At 34.3% G+C, this 13,462-nt stretch overlaps 1 protein-coding gene across 1 annotated transcript; it reads right to left on the bottom strand.

Annotated features, from left to right (window-relative positions):
* Positions 1 to 275: 275 nt before the first annotated feature.
* Positions 276 to 12,895, bottom strand: LOC130657429 (kelch-like protein diablo). Its single transcript, XM_057460411.1, has 7 exons — positions 12,640 to 12,895; positions 4,170 to 6,131; positions 3,449 to 3,738; positions 2,750 to 2,933; positions 2,428 to 2,650; positions 1,665 to 1,817; positions 276 to 907 (listed from the first exon to the last, which is right to left on the bottom strand). Exons 2-7 carry the CDS (start codon positions 6,039 to 6,041, stop codon positions 444 to 446), a joined length of 3,186 nt encoding a protein of 1,061 aa, XP_057316394.1. The 5' UTR covers positions 6,042 to 6,131; positions 12,640 to 12,895; the 3' UTR covers positions 276 to 443.
* Positions 12,896 to 13,462: the final 567 nt, after the last annotated feature.

Here is a 13,462-nt window from a genome sequence, read left to right as displayed (position 1 = left end):
GCTTGCAATCATTGGTCCGTTGTTAGGTTGTTTCCGTGGCAACGAATTAGCATTTCATTAGATTTTTAGTCCTAAATGTTTGAACTACGCAGTGTCACACATTCAAATTTTGCTGTAAAATCAATTAATTAAAAATAGTTCATTCACGAGAGTAGAATGGTCTTGGTTGGTTTTAAGTCTTTTAACCTTGCACGTGACAGATTATGAATCCCAACGAAATATTGATTATAGCCTCCAGATTTAAGTATAAGTTCTTAAAGAACGACAGGAAAGGATGTTTTTTAATATATAAATATATTCTCTTTATTAACTTCCTTTTTCAGAGGAACATAAATACAAGGTCAAACCTACGGTGTTTTTTCTCTTGAGTTCTAAAAACAAAAAAGGCGTCGATCTTTTTAATTTGAGCGGTCAAGTTCAAATTGATATGAATAACAGACTTGTCATATCGGTTGGTACGCCACACATTGCATCTCTTTGTTTGAATCATCGAGCGAACCAATGTACTTCCATTTGCTTGATTTACCAGCGTCCTCCAGAACCTCAATCGAGGTACATTCTTGACCGCCTATGGAGTATATCTTTCCTTCGAAATTTATTAAAGGGCTTCTTAATTTTCGTTCTGTTAGCTCGCCATCACATAACTTCCACTTTTCTGTTGCTCTGTCATAGCATTCTGCAGAATCCCAACTCTTCTCCATGTTTTTCCCCCCTACAACATATACTTTATCATTTTTCACTATCATTGAGGCCTGAAAACGAGGCATGCACATTGTGTTCTTGATTGGTTTCCATTGTTTATCAGTAACATGGTAACATTCCATTGTGTTTAACACAGTTGTTTTGGTGACTGAGTAACCACCTGCTACGAAGATTCTTGGCTTCGTGTTTCCCATAACTGCTGCAGCTAAAGAAGAAACAAAACAGATATGTTTTTTGCTCAAATTCTTCATCATACTTCCACCATTCTCTATACATTTAAAGAGAGGGCGCATATTTTTTTTGGCCTGTCCAACAATCCTTGTATCAATAAGGTATTTAAATCAAAACCTTATCAAAATATTTAAGGAAATATTATCAGAGCAAAATGGCCGACAAAATGCTAAATAAAGAAAGAAGGTTACATTTTAAGTATGTAGGCTCCTCGAGCTCCACCAAACCTACTAGGGCTCTATTACGCCAATGATACGCAATCTTTTCAACATAACTCAAGCGTGTGAGAGGTCTGGGGAAAGTTTAGGAGTTCATCTTTTTTTGGCGTCCTAGGTCGTGTTCAAAGGGATGTGAAACAGCCGCGACATGCATAAAGCATCAAAATTTAAATTTCTTTTTCCGGAAATAAAAAACCCTGCTTGCATGAATTTCCGCGAAATTTCCAAAATGTGGTTTTTCCCATAAAACTTCCTGCTAGCAAAATTTTTGCCCTTAAAAGTGCGACATTCCTAAATTTACAGTAGATTCAGCCTTTGTTCTTTATTTATTTGTCATCATACCATAAGTTCAAATCTATTTGCGTATACTTTCGCGTGACTTTTTTCGCGAAACTTTTAGCCTGCCAGTTCATTTTCAAGCTTCCATGTAACACATCAATTAAATCGCTAAGGGTTTGGTCAATTTTTTATCGGTAAAATAAGCTTTTTTAATAAATCAGGCGTTTCTCTTACCGGGAGATTTCCGATCATGTTTCATGTCGGGCAATCGATTCCATTTTAGGGTATTGGTATCCAGTTCCCAAAGTTGTTTTCCATTTGTTTTTCCACCGACGACAAAAATTGATTTCTTTGAGCTACAAACTGCAGAATCTTCAATTGAAATACCTAATGTGACAATCGAAAGCTCTAATTTGAAATATTTTGTTAAAATTTGTGCGACATCTTAGTAAAACTTCTGGCAGGTAAAAAAACAATAAATAAAAACAAAAAAAATAAAGAAGGAAAATTTATTTCGACAAAAATCTTATCGACATAAATACGTTTCATAATTTTAAACTGAAAATAATTGTTTGTTCCAAAAGGTTTTCATAGGTTAATTTTCTGGTCTGCTAAATACACCTTTCTAAAATAAAGACAATCGCCAAAAAGCTTTTTTCCAAACAAGAAGTTTAAATGTTGTTTTAACCCTGTTGTTACTAAAAACAAATATTTTTTTGCCAATTTTTCTCTAATAGGCTGCACACTAAAACAGGCAGAAAAATTTGGAGTGTAAAGAGTCGAGTTTATTTTTGTTAGCACGTTCGCACTTAGACACTATTTTTAGTTTTGTCTGACTGCCCACGCGTTAACGAAAAACTCCTTTGTTTTTTTGTGCTAAAATTGAAAATGTAGTCAAATGGGTCTTTTAGCGTTCGGAACGTTCGAAGAATAATTTCAAAGAAGAGAGTCTGCTGTTGAAAACAAGAGAGTTAAGGCATGTAAAAAACAAACTGACCTTCACATACTTGATCCCATTGCAACCTGCTACTATCAAACAATAACACTGACTGTTTGGATAAAGTGTAGAGGTTTTTACCAGCCTTTATAGTCACGTGATATTCGTTGTTTATTAAAGCCGGTAAAAGGAATTCAGGCGCATCCTCCGTCGTAGATGTTTTCAAGTCCAATATTTTGCAATTCGCAGATGTGCCGTCGAATATATATACATTGTCGGAGGCCTAAAAAATCAGATGCAATTAATTTAAATAATTGTTTTGATTTATAATAACTTAGAGCCGAGTACCTTATCAGTAAGTATATAAAATCTATCATGTTACCTGTCTGTATGCACTAAGATTTTCAATGTCTACTTTGTTTTTTATCATATTGATTGCGTCATCCACTTTTTTCCGGCACAACTCGCTTGCTACGTACATTTCTTTCTTAACACGTTCTTCGAGAAACTCGAGGCTCATAATTTCAAAATGCAGGTGAATGCATACTTTGGGAACATGAAATTTTCTACAATAGGAAACAAAGAAACAATATAGTTTGTGTTTTCAGAGCTCTCTTTTCTCGCAACCTTAAAAAAAAACATTTCAATAAAATATCCATAACGGAATCCAAGCCTAAATGCCCTTATTTAGGCTTAGATTTAATATTTTGTATTACTAAAATTTCAGAATTTGCGCAAAGATCCATTTTAAAAAAGTCCAGTCAACTGGCAAAAAATTAGTTTTTCAAATAATTTATTAAAATATTATAAAATTATAATTAAAAACTTTAGATATGCTTAGCATATGCTTAAAATGTTTCGCAAACTGACCTAAAAAGTCCCAAGGGAATGTTTCCACATTCTTGATGGTATCTCTATATATACAGTATACTCCCGTTCAGTGAGACGCTCAAGGGACCGAGAGAAAGTGTCCTTTTCCTACTTTAGCAGGCGTCCTGCTTATCTAGGACCCGACCTAACAAGAGCATACTGTACTTGAAACAAGAATATTTTTAAATTCACAAATTGAGCAATTTCGTACCTGTCCTCAATATTATAACGATACCACTCCCACACAGCTGAGTAAACCTCTTCCTCACTTTTCACTTTTACTGACGAACTGGAAATCACTTGGATCAAGTGTTCCACATCGATCTCTAAGAAGGGTCGTTCTTTTACGATCGAGTTGAAGTTCCAACAAAGAAAACGAAACGTCTTCGCGCGCAAACCTTTGATATCATGTTTGGCTGATACTTTGTAGTAGTTATAACAGTTATGTATGTTCAAATTTAACTGAAGGTAGTCCGTACATAGTTGGATAACTTCTGAAGACTATAATAAAGAAATAAAAACTTATTGATGTTGTACAGAATGCTATTCAACAGAATGAATCCTGATGAAAAGCATAGCAGGGTCTGGATACGAGGTTGAGGAGTTAGTTGACGTCAGTTGACGAGACGACAAGATGTGTTAGATGACGTCTTTCTTGATCGAACAAAGGGGATAGCACATTCTGTCCACTGAAATACTCAAATAAACACTTTGATTTAAAGGCGCAATGTTTTTTAAAAATAAAAGTGAAAAATACACGTATAAGAAGCTCTTTTAGAGCAGCAAGACCGGCGTCTGTTATAATTATTTTTTGGAGCAATACAAGAAAAATATTGAATTACCCAAATATGTTTTGAACATTTAACATACATTGTAAGAATCCTTATAAAAATGTTGTATGTCGAAAATTGGTGTTTTATTGATAGACCTACCTTAAAGTAATAAGCAGCATCTATTAGCTCCTCAATATCTTCCGCATCTATTATAAGTTTAGCCAGGTAAAAATAACCAAGCATTGCTGCCACAGAATGCGCGGTCAAACCTTCTAATATTAATCGATCAATGCGAACGGTTTTTATGTTTTTAAACAGTTCCGCAAAATATGCGCAAGAAGACGATAGAACGATTTTATGTGCTCTAAATTCTATACCCTGAACCTTAATCACAACGTCACAGAGCTCACCAGTCGTTCTAAGAGCGTTCAGTTTTTGTAGCATGTCATCTTGGACACCAGGATGAGTGTACGTCAAACTGGAGCCATTCTGTTGAAATTTTGGTCCCTCTGGAGTAGGAGGTACAATATGGTTTGCTTGTAGCCAAACTTGTTTTGGTTTGGGAGCTGGTTTAACTAAAATCACATTTGCACCTTGTCCAGTGTTTGTTGGCGAAAGCGGCTTTTCGCCTCGCGCGTTTGTTGAGGTGATTCTCACAGGAGCGGAGCTCACCTTTCTTGTTGGAGGGGTATACGATGATTCCCAAGTTAAAGAAGAGTGAAGATTATTACTTGCTTCAACTTTTTCTGAAGGTTCTGCTTCTTTTACGGTTATTACTCTAGCTGAATGCATTCTAGGAGATGTTTTGCATTTTTCAGTACTTCCGATCGTTGTCTGTGTGTAATTCTTTTCTTTAATTACTTTATCTTTCTTTTGATCGATTTTTCCAGGCGTGTTAGTTTCCTTACCTTGAGTTGACACTGTTAGATGCTTATTAGAGGCGTTGGTTTTATTCGTTTCATCGACGAATGTTGACGATTTTGACACTTTCTGTTCCGTTGTTTTTTTCTGATTGTCCACATTAGTGGCTTTTTGATTTGTTTTGTTAATTTCAGTTTTATCTAGTGATGTTTTTTCTTCTTTCGGTTCCGTACTTTTTTTCGAATCGTCTGCTTTTTCACTTTTTGTGTACGCTTTAATTATCTTATCTGATGCCGATTTTTCTTCCTTCGGTTCCGTTAGTTTTTTCTGATTCTCTACATCGCTGGCCTTCCCACTTTTTATGTTAGTTTCAGTTTTATTATTCTTATTTGGTGACGACTTTTCTTTTTCCGGTTCCGTAATTTTTTTCTGATGGTTTGTATCGCTAGCCTTTTCGCTTTTTGTGTCAGCTTTATTTTTACTTGTCTTAGCTGGTGACGTTTTTTCTTTCTTCGGTTCCGTTAGTTTTTCATTATTTTTTATATCGGGATCTTTTATGTTTCTTGCGTCATTACTTTTAACATTCCCAGAGTTCGAAACATTCGGCTTACTCTCTTTTGGTTCTTTTTTCGCACTGGTTGGCACGCTCGCTTTCTTTTCAGAGCTATCATTTTCATCCTTGCCTGTTTTCTTTCCCTCTTTCTTTTCCTCTGTCGCTTTCACTTTATCTCCTGCGTTTGTTTTCGTCTCATTGTTCTTTACAGACTCATCAGGCTTACCTGCAAGTGGTTCCGCCCTTTTGTCAGTTATCTCAGTCGTTGGTTTAACTTCATCCGCCTTATTTTGAACGGGCATAACAGCAGCCGGAGTATTTTTATATTTTTTTTCGGACACGTTAGATTCTTGTTTTGACTTTTCTTTTTTGTCTGTTGAAGGTAAAATTTTATTGTTACGTTTCGGTGATTTTGGTTTTTTGTGTTTTTTAGTCTCATGCTTGTTCGAGGCGTTTTCTGCTTTGTCAGCTTTTGGAGGGTTTTCATTTTTTATATCATCCGATTTTTTTTGCAGCTCTTCTCGGGTTTTTAATCCATTTGCTTCTTTTCTGTTTGAGGCCTGTTGAATGTTATTGTACAAGGTATAATGTGGCTCCCACATTTGCTCTGCTGGCATACCAACAATTCGATTATATCGCAACTTAACTGGTCAGTTTGTCAATGTTTTCTTCTATTTCTATTTTAACAACCATTTTTCAATCTGCACCTACAAAATGTACAACCAAAATTAGGAATTATAAATTATGTCTAAATAATTAAATCTGCAAGGTAATCTCCTTCCCAGCGCTTACGCAAAACGAATGGTTTTCTAATGTTTTTTCCTAAGCAGACAACACATAACCTAACTAGTTTGTATGTATATACGTTATATTTTTTTTTCTCGACCTATATAAAAATAACACGTGCTGGAGATGCAAATGTTTACTTCTTAACCATACACTAGCTTTGTTACTGAACTTACTTACCCAGTTTTTAGTTTCTTCAATTTTTATTAGTACTGCTATCAAAGAAGGTCCTGCAATGGGGGTCCTAGTGCATTTAAAGTTCCCATTTCAGCTACAAAAGTCGTGCGAGCACCGGAATCGCTCAACTAGACAACCGCTTAAGATATCAATTTAATCTCATGTTGAGCGCTAAGCAGAAAGGATAGAATCACACTTTTGTAGTCTCTGGCATGACTTAACCAAGGTTAACCCAAGACCTCCTGCACTGGAAGCGAACGCTCTACCACTAGGGTATTAGTCGATAAAGAATTTAGAATGTTTCTTTAATTTAAAATCAATCAAAAGCTTGTGGTATGTTTACTTTTTCGTAGGCTGTTAGTTAGCTTTATCAACTTATATTTATACTGTTCGCTTGCTTTGTTGAAAGAAAATTACCTTTCTGATTTCAGAAATGAATGTCTCATTGCACTTATGGTTTGTATGTTCATAAGACACTTTTCTTTTTTTAATCTGAACTTTTTTTAAAAATAATGTTGTGTGATCCTTACTACAAAAGTCATTCCAAAATGTTTTAAATTTCTCTCAAAAAGAAAAAGGAAAAAAGGAAAAAAAGAATTTGTGCCATTCTTAGTGCATCCGCAACACAGGGCAACAAGATGAAACTGTACAATGCAGTCAGATCAAGACAGTTAGAATACTCCTCATAATTTTAACAATATGTAAGATGACTAAGGAAAGTAGAATTGTAATGGACAAAACTTTTAAGTAATATTGATAAGAAAATTGTTTTTGCTGCTGTGCTGTGTTTTGTAGCAAATGGGTTATTTTGTAATACCTGCCGTGTTTTGTAAAAATGGCTAATTTTGTAATGAAGAAGCTGACGCGTTTTGTATTGCAAACGGCTCATTTTGTAATAAAGGTTTTCTTGGTGATTGTCCTGGTGAAATTAAATGTTTTTGTGATTCTGTGGAAAAATTGCGTATATTCCAATCTTCGTATATACGCCTGTTCTACATATTCTATTTCGTGCAACTCTAGTATAAAATGGCGATTTGTCTATATTAAAAAACCCGTATACGTCTGTCTGTCTGTCTGTCTGTCACCCAAAATGGTGCCTTAGCTGCGCAAACCCGTGGACTTTTCCATGGGCTAACAACTAGTCTACTGTAATATGAATATAGAAGATAATATATCTGAAATATAACGACTTTAACTGTACCCAAGTGTATGCTATGTTCGCGTCACAAAGTTATTTTGTAAATGAAGTCTGCTCCATGGAGGTAGAAATATTATTATTTGTACCTCTATGGTTGCTCCGTTTTTGGAAATTAAATTAACTTCTTTTCACATCCATCTTAAAAATTATTCAAAGTTTCTCCGGTAAAGTTTTAGACATTTCGCAATCTATAATATTATTTTAATTTGTAGTGGAGTAATCAGCAATATAACTTTTAAGTTATCTTCGGAGAAGGAACAAATTTATCAACATGAATTGACTTTCCAGTGGAGGAAAAACTTGTAAAAATACCATAGTCATTTAACAAACTGAAAATAATTTCTTATGCTTGAAGAATTTTTTTAAATTAATCTTCTTTGAAGCGCTGACCCATATATAAACATTTCCAAAAAAAGAAAAGCATAAAAAATTAATCCTGTTGACAAGGTTACAAAATAAAACATTATTTTATCGTTTCATGTATGTAAAGTTAAATTCACACCAAACATGAATTTCTTTGCGGTGCCAACATTTCGCCGCAAAACGAATGTTTTTTTGTTTATGAAATTTTTAAATATGGTAAAACAGTCAGCTTACTCTGAAAAAGCAATAAAAACTCGCATACATTAGTTGCTACAACTCTACAACAAGTTTTTAGTCGCAGCTTTCATAAATAAAAACATCTCATTGCACCAAAAAATGTCGGACAAAATTATTCGTCACATTTTAAATTTTTTTGTTACGTTTTCATAGACACTTTATATATGATGGCATGAAATTGCTCTAGACTAATTTTAAAGTTACTATTTGGATACACAATTCGTCGAACAATATTATCATCGTCAAACCTTTTCTAACGCTGACCCTAACCCACCCACTTTTGTCCAAAATTTCGCGTCCAATAAGTACTTGTACTTGTGTTCGTGTCCTACACACGAACATAAGTACAAAAACTCTTGAGTGTGAATGTATGATTCAAACACATTTTTTTAATAAAAATTTTTATCTTATAAACTTGCACTTCTTCTAGAACTCGACAATAACCTGGTTGCAATCATTTAGAACTCGACAATGACCTGGTTGCAATCATTTAGAACTCAACAATAACCTGGTTGCAATCACTTAGAACTCGACAATAACCTGGTTGAAATCATTTAGAACTCAACAATAACCTGGTTGCAATCATTTAGAACTCGACAATAACCTGGTTGCAATCATTTAGAACTCGACAATAACCTGGTTGCAATCATTTAGAACTCGACAATAACCTGGTTGCAATCATTTAGAACTCGACAATAACCTGGTTGCAATCATTTAGAACTCGACAATAACCTGGTTGCAATCATTTAGAACTCGACAATAACCTGGTTGCAATCATTTAGAACTCGACAATAACCTGGTTGCAATCATTTAGAACTCGACAATAACCTGGTTGCAATCATTTAGAACTCAACAATAACCTGGTTGCAATCACTTAGAACTCGACAATAACCTGGTTGAAATCATTTAGAACTAAACAATAACCTGGTTGCAATCATTTAGAACTCAACAATAACCTGGTTGCAATCATTTAGAACTCAACAATAACCTGGTTGCAATCATTTAGAACTCAACAATAACCTGGTTGCAATCATTTAGAATTCAACAACAACCTGGTTGCAATCATTTAGAACTCGACAATAACCTGGTTGCAATCATTTAGAACTCGACAATAACCTGGTTGCAATCATTTAGAACTCAACAATAACCTGGTTGCAATCATTTAGAACTCGACAATAACCTGGTTGCAATCATTTAGAACTCGACAATAACCTGGTTGCAATCATTTAGAACTCGACAATAACCTGGTTGCAATCATTTAGAACTCGACAATAACCTGGTTGCAATCATTTAGAACTCGACAATAACCTGGTTGAAATCATTTAGAACTCAACAATAACCTGGTTGCAATCATTTAGAACTCGACAATAACCTGGTTGCAATCATTTAGAACTCGACAATAACCTGGTTGCAATCATTTAGAACTCGACAATAACCTGGTTGCAATCATTTAGAACTCGACAATAACCTGGTTGCAATCATTTAGAACTCGACAATAACCTGGTTGCAATCATTTAGAACTCGACAATAACCTGGTTGCAATCATTTAGAACTCGACAATAACCTGGTTGAAATCATTTAGAACTCAACAATAACCTGGTTGCAATCATTTAGAACTCGACAATAACCTGGTTGCAATCATTTAGAACTCGACAATAACCTGGTTGCAATCATTTAGAACTCGACAATAACCTGGTTGCAATCATTTAGAACTCGACAATAACCTGGTTGCAATCATTTAGAACTCGACAATAACCTGGTTGCAATCATTTAGAACTCGACAATAACCTGGTTGCAATCATTTAGAACTCGACAATAACCTGGTTGCAATCATTTAGAACTCGACAATAACCTGGTTGCAATCATTTAGAACTCAACAATAACCTGGTTGCAATCACTTAGAACTCGACAATAACCTGGTTGAAATCATTTAGAACTAAACAATAACCTGGTTGCAATCATTTAGAACTCAACAATAACCTGGTTGCAATCATTTAGAACTCAACAATAACCTGGTTGCAATCATTTAGAACTCAACAATAACCTGGTTGCAATCATTTAGAACTCAACAACAACCTGGTTGCAATCATTTAGAACTCCACAACAACCTGGTTGCAATCATTTAGAACTCGACAATAACCTGGTTGCAATCATTTAGAACTCGACAATAACCTGGTTGCAATCATTTAGAACTCAACAATAACCTGGTTGCAATCATTTAGAACTCGACAATAACCTGGTTGCAATCATTTAGAACTCGACAATAACCTGGTTGCAATCATTTAGAACTCAACAATAACCTGGTTGCAATCATTTAGAACTCAACAATAACCTAGTTACAAGGGTCAAATGATTTTGACAAATTATCTCCATATTATTAATATCCGTATTCTGTATGAAAAAGTCGTTCTACCGAAACACAAAATGTGGTATATAAAGGACGGAAAAATCTATGGATTTGATTACGAGTTACAAACTAGTCTATATTGTAATACTCAGCTTTTCGTCTCGGAGCAAAAATGGTGGTTGTGAGTAGCGGCAGGCGAATTTCTGTGGATTTTATGACGGATGAATTGCCGTGGATTTTTTGCTTATAACTAATCTTATATATTATTTCATACTTTCACGCCGATGATAAAAAAGCATGGAGGGTAGCATGCATGCCTAACTTAACTGATCTACCACCGGTCTTTTAACTGTTTCCCCTCGAGAAATCTCAGATCCTGGAGACAGCCTTAACGTGTGAACAAATACAATATGTGGTTATTATTTTTTATCGTTTTTTTTGAAGGATCAGAAAATTGATTGTAGGTGCATAAATATGATCAATATTATTATACATACATACCACCATTGTTGCTAGAGTTTTAAACTGTTTGTGGTGATTTCGCAAAAAGCCCTAGACACGAGGATCTTCGTATACGTGACCTGTGTTTAACTAACTTGCCAACACATTCAAATATCGCATCTCTTTACGCTTGTGTTGGTATTTCGGCAATTACTTTTCTCGTCTTCGAAGCTCTTTAAGAAAAAACCTCTACGAGGGGGACGAGGATGGGCAATTAAAAATTCGCTACCTTTCAGTATTTAAGATATTATAATAGTAAGGAGAACAAAGACACGCCGAGAGTAATTTATCGATTATATCGATAAATTACTCTCGGCGACAAAAATATTTCATGATGTAGCTACATAATTAGAATATACAACCGCGTAAATTTATTTCTGACTCAAAATTATAGTTAAAGTTTATTGCATGTGAATCGCGTCATTCAAGTCCAATCCCCAAAAGAGCTAACCCTTTCTTTACCGGAAAGTCGTACATCTTCGAAAAAAAGTAATTCACAAGTTTCGTTGCGTCGCTTCGCCGTGTGTGGAGTTACACTTAGGTAGGGCAGCTTCGAAACTATTGATCTTGTGGAAAATTTAGTCTACTTTCAGAAAAAACGATCACAAGGTTTAAAGATATAACTTTTTAAAAATGTTAACCAAAATCACCCACCCAGGGGTGGCAGGGTTTGAAAGGTAAATGATGTCTTTGTTCTCTTTACTTTTCGTTTCTTTTCTATTTATTTATAGAAAAAAATATTTTACATATTTTTGCTGTTGGGTTTTTATTTTTACGAAAATCAGACCTTACTTCTTAGCCTTGTCCCAGGCCTTACCTCTCCTATATGTGGTATTTTTTTACCTTACGGTGTCCGTTAGAGAGGAGTTTTTTTGTGTCTGAAAAAAATTAATTTTAAGTGTTTTATGTTTTCTGCGGCAGATATTTCGAGAGGGAGATTAAAAATTTGTTTTTCAGGCTTAATTTACTAACATGAAGTAAAAAGAGGTCGAACTTGCAGAAGTGGTGGAAGTTATTAAAGATGGTAACAACATAAATTTAACAATTGTCCAGAATTTGTACAAAAACATTATCAGCCTTAAAGAGATCTGAGTACGAGACTGGTCTAAAGGCACTTGTTAAATCAACCTCATAACACACTTGAAGAGAAAAGAATCATCGCGGCAAAATTTTTGTTTAATTTAATTTTTTTATAAGAATATGCTTTTTAAGAATATCAAACTGGGATTTCAACAGGAATATTGTTTAGATCAGTAAATTGGAAGAACAAACAGTCAGAATTTCGATATTTTTATAAGAAAAAGCGTGTATTATATTTTAATAGGCCATATTGTAAGGTCACATTTTAGTAATGCCATTAACAATTTTATATTTTTCTTAATTTCTGAGTTTTTTTTAGAATATCATGCCTGCCTAGGATTTACACTTAGATATATTTAAATTTTAAAAATGGTAGCTGTTAACTTAAAATTGAAACTTATCAAACGTCCTTATTTAAAGATGTCAGAAATAAAAAGTAAAATTTTATAATTACACAAATAATACCTAGATTAAAAATTTGTTATAATTTGAATTTCACGACGTAATTTTTATATAAACAGAATACCTCTTTTTAAATCTCTTTTCTTTTTTTTTTTTCTCTTTCTTTTTCTTCTTCGCACTAAGCTTATCTTCGTGTCGCAAGCTTCAATAACGAGTTGATGTCAATGATCAATTGATGTTACTAACGAGAAAAAAAACACTGAATCGAGTTTTCTATGATTCTATTTGAAGGAGTGATTACATGTTAGATATTACTTTTTATTTATTGATCTATTATTATTTATTCATTATTTTAAAGTTTTAATTATTTATTTTATGGATTTTGTTAGACTGGGTTACCCTTTGAAGAACTTCACTAAATTTCACAATATGGTGATAAAAAGTTGATTAATTATGCAAAGTGGTTGTCCTGTCTCAAAATTCGTTTCCAACGCCCTTCTGCCTACGCCCAGTAGTAGGTGAGTGGAAGGGCGGGAATGGTGAACTAGGGTTCATAGCATCAGACGTAAGAAGGATATTCTTTCTGACCAATATGAAAAAATGACATTATTTTGTCTCACTTTAGTAAAAAATCAAAAATAATACTACTTTTTGAGCAAGTACAAAATCTTGCTAAACTCTGTAATATAACCAGTCGGAAGAGAGTTAATGTAGTCAATGATTTAAACTATTTTTTTGAACCAATCAGTGCGTGCGTATTCGTAGTGCGCAGAAACAACTGCGCACTACGAATAACCACTAACTTTGAGTGGTGCTACACTAATAAAAATTGTACTTGTCTTCGGAAATTCCGTAAAATACGCAAAAAATGTTTTTTGCTTCATTTTTTGTATTCAAGATTTTTGGACGAAAACTTTAACCAACAATCCCAAAAATTTAAACATCTT

Source organism: Hydractinia symbiolongicarpus, chromosome 9 (assembly GCF_029227915.1).
Source record: "Hydractinia symbiolongicarpus strain clone_291-10 chromosome 9, HSymV2.1, whole genome shotgun sequence".
In the NCBI taxonomy this organism is placed as follows: Eukaryota; Metazoa; Cnidaria; class Hydrozoa; order Anthoathecata; family Hydractiniidae; genus Hydractinia; species Hydractinia symbiolongicarpus.
The sequence above is the reverse complement of the archived record's forward strand: the minus strand, read 5'-3'. Positions and strand labels throughout refer to the sequence as shown.

What these genes read in the sequence shown, in the direction of transcription:
- LOC130657429 (XM_057460411.1), bottom strand. Translation starts at nt 6,041, where the DNA reads ATGCCAGCAGAGCAAATGTGGGAGCCACATTATACCTTGTACAATAAC. An exon ending in ATGCTGCTTATTACTTTAAG is followed by an intron (nt 3,739 to 4,169) that starts GTAGGTCTATCA and finishes TCTTTATTATAG; the next exon opens with TCTTCAGAAGTTATCCAACT. An exon ending in ACATGATCGGAAATCTCCCG is followed by an intron (nt 908 to 1,664) that starts GTAAGAGAAACG and finishes TTTCTTCTTTAG; the next exon opens with CTGCAGCAGTTATGGGAAAC.